We start from the raw sequence: 23260 nt of genomic DNA on the forward strand, positions 1-23260 counted from the left end.
ACTAAAAGTTAAAAATTAAATCATGATTAATTGCACTTGTAATTACTGTTAAACAACAGAATATACTACCAACTGAAATTTATTAGATATTTTAGATGTTTCTACATTTTCCAAACACTGACTTCAATTACAACACAAAAAGTCTACAGTGCTCACGATATTTTGAACATCATTTTTCAGAGCAAATATCTGTAAACAAAAAAAAAATTGTATTTTTCAATTCACCTCCTACAAGTTCTGTAAGGTAATCTCTTATACCATGACAATACAATGCCCAAAGTTTGGACTGAGGGGGTTGGTTACACAACCACACTCAAACAAAGTAAAACTTTACAGCCTGTAAAGTCCTCTCAGTCCTATTTCTTATTCAGCCAATCGCTCAGACAAACAAGTTTGTTCACATTTATGGGAGACAGTACTGCCCACTTACTATTTACAATGTCACATGAACATGAGAACAGGTATTCACATTGCACTTTCGTAGTAGGCATTGAAAGGTATTGATGTGCCAGAAATGCTTAACCTTTGTATTCATGCGCCTTCATGCTTCAGCCACCACTTCAGAGGACATGCCTCCATGCTTCTGATGTTCATTAATTTGTGACTAAACTGCGGGGGAGTGGGGGACCTCTATTTCTTCTGCTCTGTTTTATCAGCATTCTACCCTATATTTCAAGTTCTAGCAGTCTCTGATGATGATCTGCCACATTCATTTTGCACATCTGACAGAACACAAGAAGGTTCGACTGTTCCTTTGGGACCTGCTGGATGTCAAGTGAGGTGCTCAGATACCACTGACTCAGGCTATTCTGCCAGCCTGGGCCCCCTTGAGTATTGTCTTGGTGAGCCAGATATTAAGGCTTCCTCTAGCAAAGCACACAGGGCACACACCCCCTGCTGCAGAAAATACAGACACTGAGATCAGCTCTGGGAAAGCTCAGCTTAAGAGACTTAGCATTCAAATGCTCACCCCTTCTAGCCTACAAGCCTGAAGTTATGTGAAGTTTGCCTTATTCCTCTCCTTCCACATTAGAAATTGCATAAACTGTGCTATATTATAAACCAGAAATAAGCTTCTAACTAAGGAGAAGTGATCAAAGAGGTAGCAAACAGAGTAAAGTAAATTACTAAAAATATAAGACAAAACATGCAATGTAAGCTAGTTATTCTAAAGAAATTAGCCATACATAAGATCTCACCCTAAATATGGTATTAATAAGCTCCTTCACATGCCAGACACCATTACAGATAGATTACAGTCACTTCTCCCATGTTCAGTCTTAGTTGTTTCCAGCAATCATCTTGGGTGAGGTAGTTGGGGAGAACAGAAGACTTCAATTACTTCACTCCCCACCCTTGAATAGAATTTGCATAATACAGAAATCCTTTGTTTTGTAGTTTGACCCCTCTTAACATCTCATGGAAAATTACAGAATTCAAAAGGGGTTCCAGTATCAGGTAACAAAATCACGTTTCAGATTTTTCACAGGCTGACCCAACACGTTCCCAGGAAGATTATGCTCTTTTATGAAATAAAGTAGCAGAAATGTAGCACTTTAAAGACTAATAAAATGATTTATTCAGTGGTGAGCTTTCATGGGACAGATCCACTTCATCATATCAGACCCACCAAAAAGAAAATGAGCCTTCTGCTGGTATGAATGAGCATCAGTCCACACCACATTGGATCATTATGGAGCAGAATCCATCAGCAACATGGACACTTGTCCTGGAATGGGGGTTGAAGCATGAACGAACATATGCATCTTTTGCACTTCTAACACAAAGATCTTGTGATGCCAGCTATAGCAATGCCATGCAAATGCCCATTCTCACTTGCAGGCGACATTGTAAACAAAAACCAGACAGCAATATCTCCTACAAAAGTAAACAAACTTGTCTGAGTGACTGGCTGAACAAGAAGTAGGAATGAGTAGATTTGTAGGCTCTAAAGTCTTAATTTTATTTTGAGTGCATTTTTGGTACATAATTCCACATTTTTAATTTCAACTTTCATGAGAAATATATTACACTACAGTGTGTTTATTAGGTGAACTAAAAAGATATCTTCTTATAGTGTAAATATTTGTAATCAAAAACAACAGTGAAAACTGTACACTTTCTACTGTATTGTAACTGAAATCAATGCATGCGAAAACAGAAAATATCCCAAAATATTTTTTAAAATGGCGCTTGGGTAACAACAGTTTGATTAATTGTAATGAATTTTTTAAACACCTGACAGCCCTAATTTCTACATGAACAATAATTATTCTGAATCAAACTCAAGATTTCACAACCATGCTGGACATCAAAACAATTTGCTCTTTCCTCTACTTCTTCAATATGCGTTGTCAAAACAAAATTCTACATTACTGTAAAACTGAATGATAAAGACAGCATAAAATTGAAAAGCATTCCAAACTTGAGATTCGTACTGAGTTTAGTACCAGCATCAGCAAAATGAAAAATATTGCTTCTATAGCACCACAGATATGCCTGGCAATTAATAAAGTAGAGACAGGCTCCCTAATACATGCTCCAAGTCATTCAGGTAATTTTGCAAATTTTATTTATCAATAAGTAAATGGGCACCTTTAACATGGGAGTGGGGAGAACAAGCCACTGACTGCACTGCTGACACAACACAAAGACTAAGCTTATTCCAAACACATCCCAGGGCCCTGACCATCTATAAACACGTGCCCGAGTTGTGCGTTGGTAGCTCAGCTGTACAGAGGGACTTAGTGGGGGGATCCAGGTGGCAAGGGGTGGTGGTGTCCAGGCATGGGACTAGATGCAGAGGGGCTTGTTGGGAGGTTCCAGATGTAGAGACACTGGGATTCTGTTGGGAGCGGGGGAAAGCGCAGTTTCAGATGAAGGCGGCTGGGGCTCAGCAGAGAGGGTATGACTCTGGAAGGTTCATCAAGATGTTCCAGGTTCAGGAGACATTGGGGTTATTGGTTTGGAGTTCAAGTGCAGTCATGTCCACAAGGGGTAGAGTTTGGCAGTGGAGCAGCCAGGTGCAGTGAAAGGGGCTCTGAAGGGGGATGCTGGATGGGGGTCTTCAAATGCAGGGGCTGAGGCTTGGTAAAAGGGTTATGGGTTCTATGAGACCTGGGTGTGGGGCGGGTCTCAGATGCATGTGGGTTGGGCAGATGGGGGGAGCTCCCATACAGTGACCCACCCCCCCCAACAGCATACCAATGGCAGTAGGTGGGTGAGGAACCTCCTGTACCAGGGTGAGGTTTCAGGGTACGGCTTTACCCAGCTCCAGCCACTCCTTGCAGAGAAAGAGCAAGTCCTTCCCAGACCCAGATCAGCCAAGACTGGCAGCTGTGCCCAGTGTAGGGCAGGAGCCACCACTGAAGCACACACAACTCCCCCACCATGATTTACTTTCCTGATGCCCTACTCCAGACATCCAAAATGATGCGCCTGCACTGCTGGGGAGGGTTGTATAATCACTCTTGTAGCTTCCCTCTCACAAAGTGATTTTGCCACAGAGAGGCAAAGAAACTACTGGCAAACATGAATTCTGAACACATGCAATGCTACAGAACTACCCCAGGAGGAGGGTTTACAGTCTAAATTTAAAAAAGATGTGAATCCACAGATAGGACTATGAAGAAGAGTTTATCAACAGTGATGACATTGTTATTATGCAGAAGCTTCTAGCTTGGAAAATTATAGTTTTTAAATGGCAATGATTAAAATTACAAATGTATTGGAGATAATAAACTTTGATAATGGATTTAAAGAACAGTAAGACAAAACAAAACAAAAAAATCACAACCAGCATCCTGGGGGCTGCATCTGTGTTAATCTGTTCTAGATTAAAATGTGCTTGATTTCCAAACAAAAACATACTTTTCTCCTGCAAGACTTGGAAACTCAACCTGGGAATTCAAAGTAATTTTTTTTCTCCCTTATGGTCCCAAAATAATGCCTTTTACATTGGGCAAACACTGGACCCTTCAAATTTCATTTCAGGTCAGTGTGGTGGGAAAGGACAGGAAGAAAAGGGAATGAGGGATGGATTTGAAAATTTGCACAAATAAGATATACCCTGTTCTGCTCATTTCTGGAAAAATCTATATTTTTTCCAATCGACGTATCCAAGGCATAAAGAAACTAGACAACTGTGGTCACTTACAAAGGATACTGTCAAGGCTGAAAATAATAGTTTTTATTAGGAAAATGCAGTATCTTAATTCCTGGGGGAGGAGGGACCTTAAAAACAAGCACTAAAATTATTTTCAAACTATTAGTAGACTTTAGAAAGTCCAGACTTCACAAATCCAGGGCACCATCACTCAACATGTGCATAAATACAACCCACACCCATGCACTAATAGTTTCCCCAAATGCCTTCTGCCACACTGAGTACTCACAAATATGGGCAGATAATCAATCCATTGTATTTTAAAATGGATTCCTATACCTTAAATATCCCCATGCAGAAGTTTACAGAGGAAAGCAAGTGAAAACACTTCATATACAGAACTCCTTTTCATGATGTGATTTAAAGTCACATCAGTGCTGTAATTTGATAAGACTGTTAATTAACTGCAGTTAACTCACAGGGTTAAACAAAAAAATTAATCATAATTAAAAAAGTAATGGTGACTAATCAGTTTTAATCATACTTCTACACAGAACACCAACTGAAATATATTAAGTACTCTTCTACATGATCAAATATTGATTTCAAATATAACACAGAATACAGTAAATACTTTCATATCTGGCATTCTATTACTCAGAACTCTCAAAATAACAGAATTTTAACCATAAGTACATTTTTGTATGTTTTCTGTAAGTACAGTATAGTGAAAGTAAATACAAATAAATACAGCAAAAACAGTATGGCCGTGGCTATACTAGCCCCTACCTTTCAAGAAGGGGTATGCTAATGAGCCACTTTGGCAGAGGCTAATGAGGTGCTGCCATGCATATGCACAATTTATTAGCAAAATGGCAGCTGTGCATGCTTCAAAAGTGCCACTTTCGAAATGCATGCTGCCCGTGTAGGCAGGGGCCTTTTGAAAGGACCCCCTGGACTTCAAAAGTCCCTTCTTCCCATTTGATTTTGAAAAGAAGGGGCTTTTTAAGTCCCAGGAGGTCCTTTCCTAAGGCCCCCGTCTACACAGGCAGTGTGAGTTTCAAAAGCAGCACTTTCGAAACGCACGCAACTGCAATTATGCTAATGAGTTGCTGCATATTCATGAGAGTCTCATTAGCCTCTGCCAAAGTGGCTCATTAGCATACTGCTTCCAAAAGGGGAGGGCTAATGTAGCCACAGCCTATAAGGTTACAGTATACTACTGTTGTTGGTAAATAAAGTACTCTGTACACATTTTCGTTTGTTTCTTAATATCCAGTCTTGTTTTCTTAAATGTAATGCATGGCTAGATACACATTTCTGTTGTGCAGAATATTTGTACATTTGGCAACCTCCCACTTCCAGGGCTGCCGGATATGAGTTTACTGTAACATAGTGCACAGTGCTCATTTTATATTATTTTTTATTACAAATATTTGAATTGTAAAAATTATAAAACAAAATAAATTGTATTTTTTTCAATTGCCCTCCAGAAAGTACTGTAGTGCGATCTCTAGCACAAATGTACAACATATGAGTGGTAGATTTTTTTTTTTGTTACATGACTGCACACAAAAACAAAACAATGTAGAACACAAGAGCCTCAAGTCCATTCAGTCCTACATCTTGTTCAGCCAATCACATAGGCTACATCTGCAGTACAGCACTCTTTGACAGTAACGTGTCAACAGAATTGTGTCGACAGAAACTCTGCGAAGAGAGTGCGTCTACACACAAAAGCAGATCGACAAAACAATCCCCTCTGTCAATAGCAAGCAGCCAGATTGCCCTGCCCTCTGTTGACAGAACAGCTGACTGAAGCTCTGCAGACAGGGCTGCCCAGTGAACCGGAAGGCCTCTCCGTTGACAGAAGCATCTACACTGCACTTCTGTCAACAGTGTTATGCCCCAAATTTTTGAGGGATAACTCTGTTGAGTCAAAAGCAGAGTTCTGTCAAGACTCTGTCAACAGATGGCTTTATGAGTGTAGACACTCCCTGAGTTCTGTTGACAGAAGGCCCCTCCTGTCAACAGAACTCTGCAGAGTAGTCACAGCCACAGAGAAATAAGTTTGCTTATATTTAGAGGAGATAATGCTGTCTGCTGATTATCTACAGTATTACCTGGATGTGAAAACAGGCATTTGCATAGTACTTTTGTAGCAGGCATTGCAAAGCATTTACATGCCAGATATGCTAAACATTCTAATGCCCTTCACGTTTTGGCCACTGTTCCAGGACATGATTCCTTACTGCTGATGCTTGTTAAAAAATATGTTAATTAAATGTGACTGAACTCTCTGGAGCAGACCTGCAGGTCTCCTGATTTATTTTACCCACACTCCACCATATATTTCATAGCATATCAATATTGGATGATGACACAGCATGCTGGTCATTTTAAGAAAAATGAACGCAAAGTCCTGTGGCACCTTATATACTAACAGATATTTTGGAGCGTAAGTTTTCATGGGCAAAGACCTGCTTCATCAGATGCAATGCAGTGCAGATTCCAAAGGTCTAATTATAAACCTTTTTAAAAACACTCTACTGTAGATCTGTGAGATTTTTAAAGTAACTAAAGCTCTCAACCCAATGTTTAAGAATCTAACTTGCCTTCCAAAAACTGACAGGGACAACATGCTTTCCAAAGTCTTAATAGACCAACATTCCAATGCAGAAACTGCAGAACTTGGCCCTTTTTTGAAAGAGCGGGAGGAGCATCCACTCATGGAAACCTGCCTTCTGAAAGAACAGCGAAAGAACAGGGCGCAGACTTCGAAATCCGAACCCCGATCCCGTATCAGGAAGATCGCTTCCTTTCGAAATACTAAATCGAACGAGTACGCGTTTAGACGCTCCACAGTCCGCTTTTTCGGAATACTGGTCCTCCATGGTGCTAGTCAGCTGGAGCGTGGGGCCCCTCCAGCCAGCAGCAGTGAGGCTCTACAGTCCCTGCATTTGGCTGCCTTAAAGCCGCACACACGCAGGAAGCCCGTGGCAGGAAGCTGAGAGTGTGCTAGGAGCAGCCTCCCCACGTGCTCCAGCTGCATGCTCCAGTGCCACAGCATGGCCAGCAGCCAGCCCCCCCATAAGCCCCACGGCCCCCAATCTGAGCCCCCACAGCGCTCCCGGGGGAGGGAAAAAAAACGGGCCCCTTCCTGGACAGAGCGGGAGCTCCTCAGCCTGCAGAAGGACGAGGGGGTCCTGCACCACATGGGGGTCAAGTGGTGCAATGCCGCCGCCTTCGGTCGCCTGGCACAGGGCCTCCACACCAGGGGCCACCTGGAGCATACTGCGGAGCAGGTACACTCCAAGGTTAAGGAGCTGCGCCATGGCTATGCACAGGCCAGGGACCAGGCCGGATGCTCCAGGACAGCACCAGCAACGTGCCCCTTCTACAGAGAGCTGCGGGGCATCCTGGGGCCCCAGGAGAGCTTCCCACCCCCAGCGTTCCTGGGGACTTCGGGCGAGGAGCTGCAGACGGAGGAGGAGAAGGAGCAGCCTGGACCGGGGACCCAGGAGGGCGAGGGGACCACCGAGTGGTCGAGTGAGGAGGGGGACCTCACCATAGCGATCCCCTCCTGCTCCTCCAGCCAGGTGACCAGGAGCTGGACATTGCCAAGGGACCCTCCAATATGTACAGGGAGGGGCGCACACCTACTCCATAGGGTGGGGGCAACGCAACGGCTAGTCACCTGCACACAGGACCATTGGTCCTGGGCTGCACATAGACCACCCCCCACATGGGATGCAACACCCAGCAGTGGTGCACCAGTGATGCCCAGCACCCGCCCTCAGTGGATAGTGCTGCAATCTGCACAGGGGTGACAGCCAGTCAGTGCTGGACAGCGCCTGGAGCCCATACACCACAGGCCAGGAAGGGCCACCTGCAGGACAGACCCCTGGATGCACCCCCAGGCCAGGAGGCCCAGCCCTTGCAGGGCAGGTTGGCCCCCCCCAGGGTGTCAGTGTCCTTTGGGAGTGACGGGGGCCCCATGCAGGGGGCTCGGGCAGGTGGGCCACAGCCCGGTCCCCTCCATCTGGGGCACATTACTGACATGCTCTCCTCCTCTCCACATAGCCGCACCATCTGTGGGCTGGGAGAGCCCTGCGCCATCCCTCGTCCCGGAGAGCCCACCCGCAGCCATCAGAGGTGTCCGGACGCCACCCCAGGCAGCGTGCCATCGGGGCCGCGGCCAGAGGGCCCCCCGCCAGGCTGAAGAGGACCCAGCCAGCCAGCACCAGGCCGAGGTGGCTGAGCAACACCTGCGACTCACCCATGCAGACCGACATGCAGTGGAGGAGGACAGCCTGGGATAGGTTGCTGTCCACCCTGGAGGGCATTGGCCATGCCGTCCAGGACCATAAGGCAACTGTTGCCCGCCTCCTGGCCCCCTCAGTGGCTCCCCCTGCTGGTCCTGCCCACCCCGCCCCCACTGAGCGCACCCCCTCCACCCCCCACCAGGCCCCCTCGCCGGCAATACCTGCCGGTGCTACCCGCACCCTCCCCTCCCCGCCAGGAACCCTGCACCCAAGGAGGCTGGGGCTCCAGGAGCCTACGGGGCTTGCGGCACACCAACCCTGCCCCAGAACGAGCTCCTTGCCTCTCTCTCCCCCTCGCAGATAGTTACCAACAAAAATAGTTCGATAAACATTTCTTTATTGTTCAGCACTCCATGCTGTGCTCCACTGGGGGGGCAGCGGGTGGTGGATATGCGGGTGTGGTGGTGGTGGGGATGGGGGTGGCAGAGACGGTGAGTGACAGATGCGCATGGTATGTGGGTGTGCATGTGGGTCAGAGGTGGCCATCAGCAAAGGCCTGCCTGAGGGCCTCCCAGATGCGGTGGCCGTCCTGGTGGGCCTGGCAGATGGGGACAGCACCTGGCTGCTCATAGACAGCAACAGCAGGAGGGCACCCCCGCCCCCCCGGGAACACAGGTGCCCCCCTTTCCCTCCACGATGTTGTGGAGGACACAACAGACGCCCACCACCTGGGGAACGTTGAGGACCCCGACCTCCAGCCACATGAAGAGGCATCTCCACCGCCCCTTTAGGAGCCTGAAGGCCCGCTCCACCATGTTGTGGGCATGGTTGAGGCATTCACTAAATGCCTCCCAGGTGGGGTCGAGGTGTCCCATGTATGGCCTCACGAGCCACGGCTGTAGGGGGTATGCTGCATCTGCTACCATGCAGAGTGGCATGGTGACGTCCTCCGCCACTGGGATCTCCCACTGCGGGAACGAAGGTGCCGGCAGAGGCCGGCATTCTGGAAGACCCGGGCATCATGGGTGCGGCCGGCCCAACCCACCTAGAGGTCGGTGAACCAGCCCCTTGTGTCCACCAGGGCCTGGAGCGCTACCAAATGGTAGCCCTTCCGGTTGATGTACTTCCTGGTGCTGTGTGTCCCATCCAAAATGCCAATGCAGTTCGGAAAGCCCACGTCCTGGAAGCCGGGGATTGTGTTGTCCAGATCCCCCAGACAGATGACCCTATAGAGCAGCATCATGTTGATGGCCCTGATGACCTGCAGAGGGGGAAAGGGGGACACGTGCTCTAGTGTGGGTGTGGTGGCCGTCTCCCCCCAGCCTCGGGCCCGTTCTGCCCCCTCTCCCATCTGGCCCCCACCCCGTCCAGCCCCTTGCCCCCCACCCATCCAGCCCCTACCCCATCTGGCCCCTTGCAGTGGAGGGTTCCCCTTGCCCTGGCCCCACCTTACCTCCATACGTAGAGCCCCAATGATGGCCTTGCCCACCCCAAACTGCTGTCCCACGGAGCAGTAGGAGTCGGGGCTGGCCAGCTTCCAGATGGCAATCGTGACCCATTTCTCCAGGGTGAGGCCTGGCTGCATGCAGGCGTCCTGGTGTCGGAGTGCGGGGACGAGCCACTGGCAGATCTCATCGAAGGTCTGCCTCAACATGCGGAAGTTCCGCAGCCACCTTTCCTCACCCCACTCCCCCAGCACCACGTGCTCCCACCAGTTGGTGCTGCTGGGGTGGGTACACAGGCACTGGTGCACCCAGTGGGGTGCCTGGCAGTGCCCTGGGGGGGGGGGAGCCCCACAGCCCTGGGAGGACCACCCAGCCACCCAATAAGATCGGGTGCAGCTGTGGCAATAGTGCACAGCACTGCCAGCAGGGCATCCATGATGAGGGCATCCTCCTGCAGGAGCTGTCGCTGGGCCTCCATGGTGGGCATGAGTGGACTCTGCCAGGATGGGAAAAGCTGGGCACCACTTGGCTCATACAGAGAGGAAGGTGGAGGGAGGGGCCCCTTAAAGGAGGCGGCTGACTGCAGCCCCAGAAGGGCTTGTCAGCCATGGGACCCCATGTGGGGCATTTCCTGACTCCCCTCTTTCGAAACAGGGCTTGAAGCCACGTGGACAATCTCTTTTGAAAGACCTCGACGGCATTTTGAAAGAGCGGATCCAAGTTCCGATCCAAATAATGGCAGTGTGTGGTCCCTTTTGATGGCCGCTATTTCAACCGCTGAACTTCAATTTTCACCTTTTCAAAAGTGCACTCACGTACAGACGCAGCTAAAGAGACATATCAATCTTTAGTGTATTTGGCACTTAAAGAGCTTGTAATGGTGGCTCCAACAATGCCATGCAAGTGCATGTTCTCACTTTCAAGTGACACTGTTGGCACTGGGCTCCCATCCACCATGTTTTATGAAAAATGACTTATGGATATAAATATGCATAACTCATATACTTTATGCAAAACAGATCATAATGTATGAGTTTTACAGTTACAGTCTGCTGAATCTGTGTATCCTATGTTTTGCATGTATCATTCTTGCACGTGACATTAGAAACGAGAAGCGTGGACCTATTTATATTTCTACATATGCTAATAAGGACCATTATTGGTGCCCTGGAACCTGAATGGCTCTGTAATCAAGTCAACAACTTGTGAATAGTCTTGTTTGTCCTTGTAAGCTCAAATTGCCATTGGTCTAAAAAGACATGACCAGGTCACCTGGTTCTGACACACATTTTGGATCTAGTATTTTTCCAGGCAAGGAGAGAAAAGTTTGAAGTGAGCACAAAAAATTCTTGCCTTAGGCAAAGGAATATAACAGGGAGAACCAAACAATAGGGCCAGTTGCCAGACTCCAGAAGACACACCCCCTGTTGCCTTACCAGCTAAGATGCCTGCTGGAAACATCTAAGACTGAACGGAGGAAGGATCAGGCCCAAGCTAAGAGGCTGCTCAGCTTGTGAAAGAAATGTTTAGAACAACTGCTTAGGTTAAGAATTTGCATATAACAAGTTTTTTTAGTGGATAGGAACTAGTAAGCATTTTTGTACATTTTAATTTAGTAATTTACTAATTCTTTTCACTTGCAACCACTTAAACTCTTGTTTTTGTACTGCATAAAACATGCTTGGTTGTTACCAAACTCAGTGTAAATAACAGTTACATGAGGGAGCTGGGAAGGAGCAACCATTGTGCAGATCTCTTTCACCGATAAAGAGTGCAGACATCCTTATCAGCCTTCTCTGTGGAAAAAAAACTGTTATACAGAATAAGACTGATTTATTTTGAGTTTTAGTCCCTTTCAGGAGTTGGGTTCCTAGTTGTTGAGCCCTTCGAACTGAGTTATCCCAGAGCTGAATTGGTTCAATATCTGTTTTACTTTGCAGGGAGGCAGTAACCCCAAGTCTGTGCCTTGGTCTAAGGGAAACCAGAGGATCTGGCCCAGCAGGTCAGGCTGATGAAGAACCCCAGAGGACAGAACAACAGGCATGAGTGGCATGATCAGAACACCATGGGATCACCCTAAGGCAGCAGTTCCCAATCTTTTTGAGACGGTGACCCATTCAGACAGTTCAGTTAGACTGATAGCCCCAAAATGCACCCCCACCTACCTCACATGAGCACTGCTGCTACCCCCCGTTGCTCCTTTGCTAGGCAGCCATGGCCTCCTCCACATGGCTCCCACTCAGCCCTCCTACTCCCTTCCCCTATCTGCAGCATGGGCAGTTTCCTGCCCTCCAGTGTTGAAACGGGACTCAATTTAATTGGTTTAATGGCTGGCTCCATCCTGCCAGCCATTAAACCAATGAATTGAGTTCCATTTCAGCACAGCGGGGCAGGGACTGGGAGCCGGAGCAGGGAGTGGCAGCAGTTGCAAATAGATCCTTAAAGAGCCACATGCTGCTGGGAGCCACCCAGCTGGCGACCCTTACAAAATCTAATGGAGACCCATGTTTGGGTCCCAACCCATAGGCTGGGAATCCCTGTCCTAAAGCGACTTATGATATACACAAAAATCACAACAGGAAGCAGGCAATACTATCTTCTGCAAATCTAAACAGATTTGTTCAGAAAATTATTCAGACAAACAAGAAGTAGGACTGATTAGACCTATAGATTCTAAAGTTTGGCATCACAATTAAAAATAAAAGGATTTTTTGTACATAATTCTGCATTTGTAAATTCAACTGCCCTGATAAAAGATTGCACTAACCTCTATAATCTGGAAACCCTGGAAAATAGGGCATGCCAAATCATGGAACTTTCCAAAGGGCACTGGGGTAGAGGAGCAGAGTCTAGGAGACATGGTGCATGAGGGGGATGTGAAATCTGGGCACAAGAGGATTGGGGGTGGGGCGCTTGCCTGGCACCACAATTCTGGATATGCATGTGGCTCCATGCAACCCTGCTGCTCCCAGGCACCATCCCCCACTGCTATGGGAACCTCTAAAGAAGCCCTTCATTGCTGTTCCCCCAGCTTGAGGGAAGGAAGAGTGGCAGCATGCCAGGATCCAAACCAAAGGTATTCCCAGATTACAAAGATTCAGGTGTATTTGTATTGCATTAATAGAAAAATCCATTTCTTGTGTATGTTTACTGTGCAAATATTTTGTAATCAAAATAAAAATAAGTGAGCATTTTACACTACCTATTCCATATTGTAACTGAAAGCAATATATTTAAAAATGTAGAAAAATATTTTAAAATGATATTCTATTACTTTTTTAATTGCTTGACAGCTTCCATTTGATAATCAATATATCAACATACAGACATGGCTTATATTGAAGACTTTAAAGCTTGTATTCAGGAGGAAGATAGATATAAGCCTGTGGGTGGCCAAAAGACGGGCTGTGAATAAGACCACATGGATCAATAATGATAATGTATAAGCTATAAGTGTCTTTATATGTAAATTTGTTATTGAGTATTCAGAACAGTTGTGCTGTTTATTAAAACCAGAGAAAAACATATTGACCACTTTTAAAAATATTTTTATTCTAGATGGCTACATCTACACTAGCGTAGCCATCTAGCACGGCCATTTCGAAGTTTACTAATGAAGCGCTGAAATACATATTCAGCGCTTCATTAGCATGCGGGCGGCCCTGGCACTTCAAAATTGACGCAGCTTGTCCAGATGGGGCTCCTTTTCGAAGACCCCAGCTACTTCGAAGTCCTCGTATTCCTATCTGCTCATAGGAATAAGGGGACTTCGAAGAAGCTGGGGTCTTTTCAAAAAGGAGCCCCCTCTGGATGAGCCACGCAGCAGCGAGCCACATCAATTTCGAAGTGCCACAGCCGCCCACGTGCTAATGAGGCGCTGAATATGTATTTCAGTGCTTCATTAGTACACTTTGAAATGGCCATTTGCATGGCAATTTCGAAGTTTTTGGCTAGTGTAGACATGGTCGATGTGTTCTAAATGGGTCATCTAGCCCTTCCCTTTGCCTGAGTACCAGCATTCTTTAAAAGCTTTCCATTTTAATGGGATCAAAACAAGAAGGCTTCCACATTTTCTTTTGGCATTTTACTCCACAGCAAGATATCTTTGTTAAGGAATATCTCCTGCTCCTCAGATTATTTTCTTTTTCATAACTTCATCACAATTTACAGCTTCTTGCAAACCAAGCCTAAGAATGCATGCTTCAAAAATAAGACAATTAGCCCATTTCAACTGGTGCACCTGAAAATAATATTCTGGTTTATGCACAGACCAGTGCAACTAACAACTGGAAAATAGCCCTAGGCCACAACATCTCTTGTTAAGCCGCGAAATTTTGTGAAACACTTTGAAAATGTAAAGCATTGTGTGTCAGGTATTGGTAATTACAAATGTTTCTCAAAACTACTGCTAATTAAGGCCACAGTCCTGCAACTGGATCCCTATTCACAGACACTTCTAATGAATCTCCCTGAAATCAACCGGGCTCTGGGCAGACATATGTTGTCCACCTACACAGACCCGAATACAGGATCAGGGACCAAACCAGTTTCATGCATCTAATTCAATGTACTTAACGAAAAACAGTGATACCAGGCTTCCATTGGCTCATGCCAGTATCCTTTACATGAAATAAATAATGTTAATATTTGCTTTCCAGCATCTTCCACAATACACAAACAATGACTAACCACAAAAGATTTCTGAAAAACAGACAGTATATTACGTAAGTTCTATTAAAAAAATGGAGAGACACGTATCATAGAACTGGAAGGGACCTTGGGAGGTCATGGAGTCCAGTCCCCTGCCCTCTTGGCAGGGCCAAGCAGCAACCCTGATAGATTTTTTTTTTAAATCTATTTGCCTCAGACCCCTAAGTGGCCCCCGCAAGGATAGCACTCAACCCTGGGTTTTAGCAGGCCGATGGTCAAACCCTCTGAGCTACTCCTCCCCCCTTCCCCCGATAAGTTCTATGTTAAAGCAATAACCATCAAAAGTTTGCTAAACATTTCTGCTGTCACTCTTTACATTTGTGTTGAATATCCACAGTTTCATCTTCACAGATATTATTTGTCAACTCTATAGAGAGAGTCTTAAATGCAGCTGTTGCTTTCTCTACCCTGGCACTGATATCCTTATCTGTTCCTCCATCTTTGCCCATAATACTCCACAAGTGAACTGTTCCACATCTTCCAGGTCATCCCCTCCCAGTGTGATGGTGGTGTTGTTGAACTGGTTGATCCTCGTTGTCTTGGTCTTTCCCTTGTTAATGCTCATCCAGTCATGAGGCAGTTCTGTCTAGTGTTGTGACCTTTTCTCCCATGCTTTCACCTCAGTGTGAAAGGAGGCTGACATCATCATGGAGAGAGAAATCTCTGTGCTGCAATTTATTTGCAAATTTGACTTCACTAACCATGGATTAAACAGAGACTGGGAGCGACTCGCAGCTTACAAAGGCAGTTTCTCTGCTCTGGGTGCTAATATTTCCCCATTAGACTCTGACAAAGGCTCACATTCCCCTGTCTGATCTGACTTTTTTTTTTCCTCGTTTGATAAGTACTGTTGATACTGGGTTACTTCCACCTTGCCGAATAGACCTTGTCAGCTCTGGCCCTCCCTCTTACTGGGACCCCACTCTTTAAAATACCCCTCTGAAACCACCCCCCAACTCATGCATCTGATGAAGCGGGTCTTTGCCCACGAAAGCTTACGCTCCAAAATATCTGTTAGTCTATAAGGTGCCACAAGAATTCTTGTTATCATCAGCAAAATCAGTGTCCTCTAACTGCTTGAAAAGTGTCCACTGAAAGCCCCATTGACGGCCATCTGTTGTCCTGCTCATAATCCAGTCCATGTGATCAAGAACAGGAGAGGCGACAACAGGAACCCGGTCACCACTTCCGAGAGTATGCTGAAGGATTTTGTCAAGACACCATTGTAAACAACTTGACATGTTGAGGGTTCATACATTGAACAGATCAGGTTAATAATTTTGGATGTGATGCCACAGTTTTGCAGCAATTTTCAAAAAACTGTGAGAAAAATGCAAGACCTGGCATACTAAAAAGTCTTCAAATCACAAGTTACGGACATCCATAAACAGATGCCTGAGGTGCATCCTTCACATCAAATGACAAGACTTTGTCACAAATGAGGAGCTTTGGAACAGAGCAAGACAAGAACCACTTGACATTCAAATCAGGAGATGAAATTGGGAATAGCTAGGCCACTATCCAAGAAAACCATCATAGAGCATAGTGCATCAAACTCTCAAATGGAACTCACAAGGAAAATGCAAAAGAGGAAGATCTCAGACAATATGGAGAAGATCTACTGAGACTGAAAGACAACTGAGGTGCTCCTGGAGTCAGCTAGAAGTTTTGTCCATAGACAGAGTGACGTGGAGGAGCCTTGTAGATGATCTGTACTCCGAGTGGAGCATAAGTGTTTAAGTAAAGTCTACTGTCAGCAACTGAGTTGCAGTAATACAATATAATAGCTGAATGGCTGAGTTCTCTCCTGCAAATACAACATCTGTGTAAAGCCACTAGGAATACTAGCGAGATAAAACAGGCTGAATGACAATATCAAACACAAAACACTATCTCCTTGTCAAGCTTTGCCATATTGAGAAACCTGCAACATACTGCCGAGAATACTTGCATGAAGAGGAGCTGGCTAAAGCTGAAAAACAGATAAGCCTAGGGTTATGCTAGTAGGAAGGGAGACTGATTTTCAAGCACTTTCCTCCTTCATAGTAACTCCATCTGAAGTCCGTGGAACGTTATAGTTGTCGGACACTCTGCAGCTCTCAGGCCCTACGCTGCACCTGCTTATCCAAATGAAGCTGATTACCTTTCACTTGAATATGACAGAGGATTGCACCAATCTGACTCATGTTTTGTAACTACTGGACTCAACTACTGCCATTCTCTATCTATGAATCAAGCCTAATGCCAACAAGGAGAGCAACCAGCAGCCCACCTACTCACCAACAGAAGACACTGGGACTATACGTCCCTATACACCACCCTTGGCACTGACTATCTATTATACAGAGATGAAATCAAGATTGCTGTCTTAAGCTTAAAATCCTGCACTAGTGTAACTATTACACATGCACACTCACCTACATTCTCATCCAAAAACATTATGAAGCATGTTGAGAGGGGTGGGGAACCACTGAATATGCAGAGCCGCTTTCAAATGATTTCTCCATTAAAAACACTCTATTTAAAGCTCAGAGTCAACTAGAAATTTAATTAATTGAAAATAAGTAAACTGTTTTGAAAACCTCATCTGCCCCTGAATCCCCTGACATTTTTGCATTTACAATAAGTGGTGCCTTCTCTCATCTCTGAGTTGCAACACTCTTTTGTATAATTGCACTGCTCAGGTGTGTGCATAATTGTACTGATCAAAATGCCAATTCAGACAGTGCTACATTGGTGGGAGGGCTCCTCCCACTGATATAGTTACTGCCTCTCACAGAGGTGGATTAACACAAGAATGGAAGAACTCCCTTCTGTCAGCATAGAGCAGTGGTCACCAACCAGTCAAACATGATCAAACTGTTGATCCTGAGGAATCTCTCAGTCGACTGCAACCTACAGGCTTAACGCCGGTCCCGCCCCATGCCACCATCCCATTCCCAGAAGCAGCCAGTTGCGGCTCCGTTTGTGTGGAGGAAGACACTCATCACACAGTTCCTGCCTACACCTCCCACCGCCCCCGGTGATTCTGATTGACTTGGAACAGAGGCGCTATGGCCAGTGAGAACTGACGGGGTGGTGCTGGCAGAGAAGAGCAAACTTGGAGCCACTTACCCCCTATCTCCCTGGTGTGGGTCCAGGGCAGGCAGTGAGCCTGCCTTAGCCTTGCTACTCCACCAACCAGGAGTTACCTACACTGAGCGCTGCCTGGCAGGAGGCCGCATGACAAATCTCAGCCCTTTCCTGTAGTCATCTGCAGCTCCTGCACCCCAAGTCCCTGCCCTAGCTTGGCCCCTCTCTGACAGCAGGCACCCCATGCCTCCTCCTGTACTTCCGCATTCTGCCCCAACCTAGAGCTCCTTCCTGCTTTTGAACTCCCTCCCACAGCCTGCATCTGTCACTATACCTCCTGCACCCTACTTCCCAACCACTGCCCTCTCTCACACTGCAAATACCCTTAGTGAATCCAAGTTGATGTGAATCAAAGGTGACAAAAAGACAGCTGGGATCACTCAAATACATTGGAGGGGGAAGCTGACAGAACTTAAAGAAAAAAGAAAAATGTGTACTAGTGGAAGTTACCCTTGTCACAGGATTTCTGCAAGGGAGTTCCACAATGCAAGAGCAAGTGTGCAGGAAGCTCGTATTGACCAAAGGCAGAAGTACCCAAGTCAGACTATTTGATGGAAGAGAGGAGCAGAAGGGTCAAGGGTGGAGGGTGAAACAGAGACTCAGTTATACCAGTGAATGAAAAGAGCACACACAGAGCCACCAGACAACATGGAAAGGTTGCATGCCAAAGTGCATAGGAGGAGGGAGCAGATGAATGATGCTGATGTGATGGTCAGAGATTAAGGTTTCATATAGTAAACATCACTATAGTATTAAAAGTGCTCCACAGAGAAGTCAGATCTGCTTAATAACGTATATATGGAATATCACGTCTTCTGCGTTTTGGAGATTCTAGAACGCTTTCCTTAAGAGATGTGTGTGAGAAGGTCTATACATAAAATATATGCAGTCACATTGCATTTATTAGGAGATAAGCTTTCATGGGATAGACCCACTTCTTCAGATCTTCACTATTTCCAGATCTGAAGAAGTGGGTCTGCACCATGAAAGCTCATCTTCTAATAAAATTATTCTGTTAGTCTTGAAAGTGCAACATGACTTTTTTTTGTTTTGTGAAGCTACAGACTAACTCAGCTACCTCTCTGTGACAATTCACACAAGCAAAATGTTAAAATATAAAAATTCATTCAGTTACAATGTAAAAGCTTGCAACGTGTTTTAAAAGGTTAGTCAATTAAACACTTTATTACTGGCTCTCAGCAGACTCCAAGACTGGTATTTTAAATCCTGATTCTGCTCTGCAGTCAATTTTATAGAAAAAAAATATTATGTTAGAGTCTGTAATGTTTTCATGCAGTTATGAAACTGTCACTGAGAAGATGGAAGTACTGTAAAAAAGTATAACCAGTGAAGACATTGATAACATGCTTGTGCTAGAGAAAAATAAGACATGACTCACCAGTTTTCTCAGTCATATCTGATGCTGGAGTATCCGGCCTGCTGCTGTCATCTGTAACCTCATCATCATCATTCCCACAATCAACACCGCCTGCTGGAACAGGAGGAGCATCTGGTACCTCAGCTGCAGGAAGAGGAGGTGGATTCTCCTGCTCTACCTTTTTAGTCCTCTTCTCAAAGCGAAATCGGTCCAGATTAAACAGACTCATAATCACTTCCTACAGCGCTTGCCACCACCTGCAAGAAAGAAGACAAGATTGACCCTACTGTCTGTGGGAGAAAGGAGGGAATCAGCCATGACTTATTCAAAACCAAAAGGCATCGAGACAAGAAACACACATACACACACCGAAACTGCTGCAGAAGGGAAAACCAAGGGTCGCTCGCCCGCCTCCGCGCAGCACGGCCCAGGGCAGGCTTTGCTGGCCCGGAGACGAGGCAAAACAAGCCCCTGTGGGCAAGAAATGTACCCATGCCAGAGGGGAAGGGGAGGCGGGATCCCAGTCCACCCTCTCCCCAATTTCAGCCCGCCCCCACAGGCCGGTAGAGGGCCCGCCCTGCGCCCACCGCGCACCTGTCTCGGCCGGGCAGAGCCACCTGGCTGACAAAGACAAAACGGAGGCGGGGAGGGACCGAGGATGCAGCTGGGGGGGGGACGAAGCGGAAACTCGAAGGAGCTCAGCCCGCCGAGCCCCGGCTAACGCGGCGGAGGCACCAGCGGCGCCCCCGTCACGGCCTCTGCAGGTACCTACCGGCGCAGGGGCAGCAGGGCGCGGGACCCGGGAACCGAGGACCCTTTCCGGAGGCGAAGCGCGGTGGCAGCGGTGACGTCACAGCACGGCGACAGAGGGGCGCTTGATGATGACTTCAGCGCTTCCCAGTGGCTCTCGCTCCTTTCAGCGGCAGGAGCTGGGGCTCTCGCGCCAGCCGGAGCTACCTCGCCCCGCCCTCGAGCGCGCGCTTTCGTTCCTCTCTCATTGATTCCCTGGCGCGGGGCAGGGCTACGCCTGCTGGGCTTGGGGCTGGCAAGTCTCCCGGACCGGACGCCGCTCCCGGGCCCTCAAAGAGCTGCTGGGCAGGGGGACGTGGGTCCTGCCATCCCCTCCCTAGCACCAGAAAGCCCGCTGAGGTGGCACCCCAGCCGCTAGCCCTGCTCCCACCCAGGTCTGGCCCTTCACACCGCAAGGAGCGGGCAGGTGGTTCCCAGGATGGCGTCACTGTTGCGGGGGCGTGGGGAAAATAAGGACGATCATAGCAAACAGAATGGGGTCTGGGATTTGCAAGCGAGGAGGGCGTGATTGGGGTCTGCAGTGGAGAAGAGGTTGGTAGCTGCAATGGAGAGCGGAACGCTGCCCTCACTGAGCCGCTGCTATTGGAGGGGCGGGGTACAACAGCCACTCCACAGGCTGGGGCTGGCCTGGGACTCATCTCCACCAGCGAGCCGGCACTTCACAGTTTAACACTTCGAAGTTGCCGCGGGGGAGAATTAGCTTAATGAAGTGTCAGAGAGGTAGCCGTGTTAGTCTGTAGCTTCCAGAACAAGAAGTCTTGTGGCACCTTATAGACTAACAGATATTTTGATGAAGCGGGTCTTTGCCCACGAAAGCTTATGCTCCAAAATATCTGTTAGTCTATAAGGTGCCACAAGACTTCTTGTTGTTCTTAATAAAGTGCTGCATATGCACCGCAGCACTTCATTAATAATGTCCTACTTACCATGCTCCCTTCGAAGTAGGGAGCTACTGTAGACACAGCCTAGGACTTTTCAGCTTAGAAAAGAGAAAACTAAGGGGGGATATGATAGAGGTATACAAAATTGTGAGTGGTGTGGAGAAAGTGAACAAGGAAAACTTATTTAGTTGTTCCCATAATATAAGAACTAGGGGACACCCGATGAAATTAATGGTCAGTAGGTTTAAAACAAATATAAGCAAGTTCTTCACACAACACATAGTCAATATGTGAACTCCTTGCCAGAGAAGGCTATAAAAGGGTTTTAAAAAGAGCTAGATAAATTCATGGAGGTTAGGCCATTAGCCAGGATGAGTAAAGAATGGCATTCCCGCAGATGTATGGCAAGAGATCATTACCTGTTCGGTTCACTCCCTCTGGGGCACCTGGTATTGGCCACTGACAACAGACAGGATACTAGGTTAGATGGGTCTTTGGTCTGACCCAGTATGGCAATTCTTATGTTCTTATGACTAACTATGTAGGCAAAATGATAACTGTGTGACTACCCTGCAGGGCTGCACTGTGTCAGGATAGATGGAGACTGGTTGTTTCGGATGGCATCTGACTGGTCTGGAGCAGTCTGAAAGCTGGTGTTGTGTTGGAGGCTCCCCATTTCCAGTAAATCGTCCAATGCTCATTTCACTTCTGTTGACATATTCCTCTCTTTTGTTCTAGCACTGAGGAAACAAAATTATCTAATTCACTCAAACTGGATACTTCTGATTACCTCAGCTCATTGTGACTTTTTCTGTTCCTCCACTTGGTGCCACATGATAGTAGCTCTTTCCCCTCCTTTGGCACTACTATTACCTTCGTGGGTTTTTTTACTACAGTAGGGTCTCAACATTCATAAGGGTTTTGTGTTGAGAACCCTTGAAAATGTTGAATTTCACAAACACAGTACAGTACTGTATGGCAGCAGCTCATGCCTGCAGCCTGGCTGCTGGGACTCCTACCTGGAGCCTGGAAGAAGCTGCACCTGCTCACACTCCTCCCTGGAGCCCCAGGGAAGCTGCAGCTGCCAGTGATCCCTGCCCAGAGCCCCAGGGAAGTGGCAGCTGCCAGCGCTGCTGCCCAGAGCCCTGGGAAGCGTCTGCTGCCAGCGCTCTCTGCCTTGGAGCACCAGGGAAGTGGCTGCTTGTGGATGCTTGTGAATACTTGAATTCACAAACCTTAGATTAGCAAATGTTGAGACCCTATTGTACACATTGTTGGTGCTAAACAAATCATGAGGCTGAAGTAAGTCCCTTAAAAAACAACAAATGGCTCTCCCCAACCTTGTGGCACCATCGCATCCCTTCTCTTTGAAAAGGAGTAAAGGGGCAGAGGGTCTTCCCAAATGGCAGACTCTTCAAAATGTCTTCCCTTTACAACACCGTCTTTTTCACCAGAAAATCCAGTATCTGACAAACATGCTGAAATTTCCTGCCTCTCAATGGCTATGGAAACACATTCAGAATGTCTAGCCTACCCTGCTGTTCCAAGCAAGACTAGCCTGAGGACCAGGCAACAGCTGCAAGTCATGTGCTTGCTCTTAACCTCTGAGCAGCATCTCCTAAATGACACAGTCTGACGGAGGTGTTCATAACGGTTTATCATCTCCAAAACAAAACTTAGGTAATAACTAAGATAAACAAAAGAGATGAGTTAAAACAGGAACTTGCCTCAGGTTAGTCTTGAGTAGAAGTAATAGCTAACAGTGAACACGAACAGATGTGGCCTGGAGGGAGAACATAAACGCAGGCAGGACAAATTTTCAGAAGCCGGATATGATGGGATAATAGGCAGTTCAGTGTTTATGGCAAGGATATTTGGAAATTTTCAGAGGACGGCAAGGTAGAAATGTTTTGAGATTAATGTCTGAAGGATGACATATGCTGGAGAAATCAGGTTGGTTAGAGGCAAAGAGGAGACTGGAAAGGTGAGTTAAAGAGATCTGAAAAGCAGACATCACTGTGGGGAATAAGTCGGAAGAAGATGGAGATCGGGAAAGGTAAAAAATAGCACATGGTAGGAAAGAATAAGGAATTGGCCAAACAAGGAAGAATGTGATTGGAACTTTAAAATGGGATGGTGGCTGCTGGAACTGAAACAGCTCTGGGGCACTGATGAATGATCTGCTGACAATGAATAGAGGACAGACCATTTTTCATGATCCTGGGCACCTCTGAAGCACTGAATGCCGTTGATAATATAAGATGCTGTTTTCTTGCCTGAGAGAGGTTTCGGAGGTGTGGCGTGGTAAGCCACAGTGGTTTGAGTCCTGTTTTGAGGTATGTGCCCATTGAGTAGGGATGAGAAACTACACCTCTATTATTAGACCCTTCATTTGTGCAGTCCCATCATGATATGGGTTGTCTCTATGGTTATGTTCAAAATCTACATTCACCCATTAAGTGAATGTGTCAGACAACAAACTCAGGTGCCACTAATATCCAAGTGAAACACAGTGCTATGTATCCTTCACCACT

At 46.7% G+C, this 23260-nt stretch overlaps 1 protein-coding gene across 4 annotated transcripts in view; it reads right to left on the bottom strand.

Annotated features, from left to right (window-relative positions):
• SMARCAD1 (SNF2 related chromatin remodeling ATPase with DExD box 1) overlaps positions 1-19877 on the bottom strand; it is a 109535-nt gene extending 89658 nt beyond the window's left edge. For 3 of the 4 annotated variants that reach the window (XM_074993593.1, XM_074993592.1, XM_074993590.1), the window contains exons 1-2: positions 19808-19877; positions 19057-19292 (exon numbers count right to left, since the gene is read on the bottom strand). In XM_074993593.1, coding sequence (XP_074849694.1) covers positions 19057-19264 — 208 coding nt within the window. In that variant the 5' untranslated portion in view covers positions 19265-19292; positions 19808-19877. Of the gene's footprint in view, positions 1-19056; positions 19293-19629; positions 19698-19807 lie in introns of those variants that run through there. The other variant, XM_074993591.1, reaches the window with a different exon arrangement.
• Between the last annotated feature and the right edge of the window lie 3383 nt (positions 19878-23260).

This window comes from Carettochelys insculpta, chromosome 4 (genome assembly GCF_033958435.1).
Source record: "Carettochelys insculpta isolate YL-2023 chromosome 4, ASM3395843v1, whole genome shotgun sequence".
Lineage (NCBI taxonomy): Eukaryota > Metazoa > Chordata > Testudines > Carettochelyidae > Carettochelys > Carettochelys insculpta.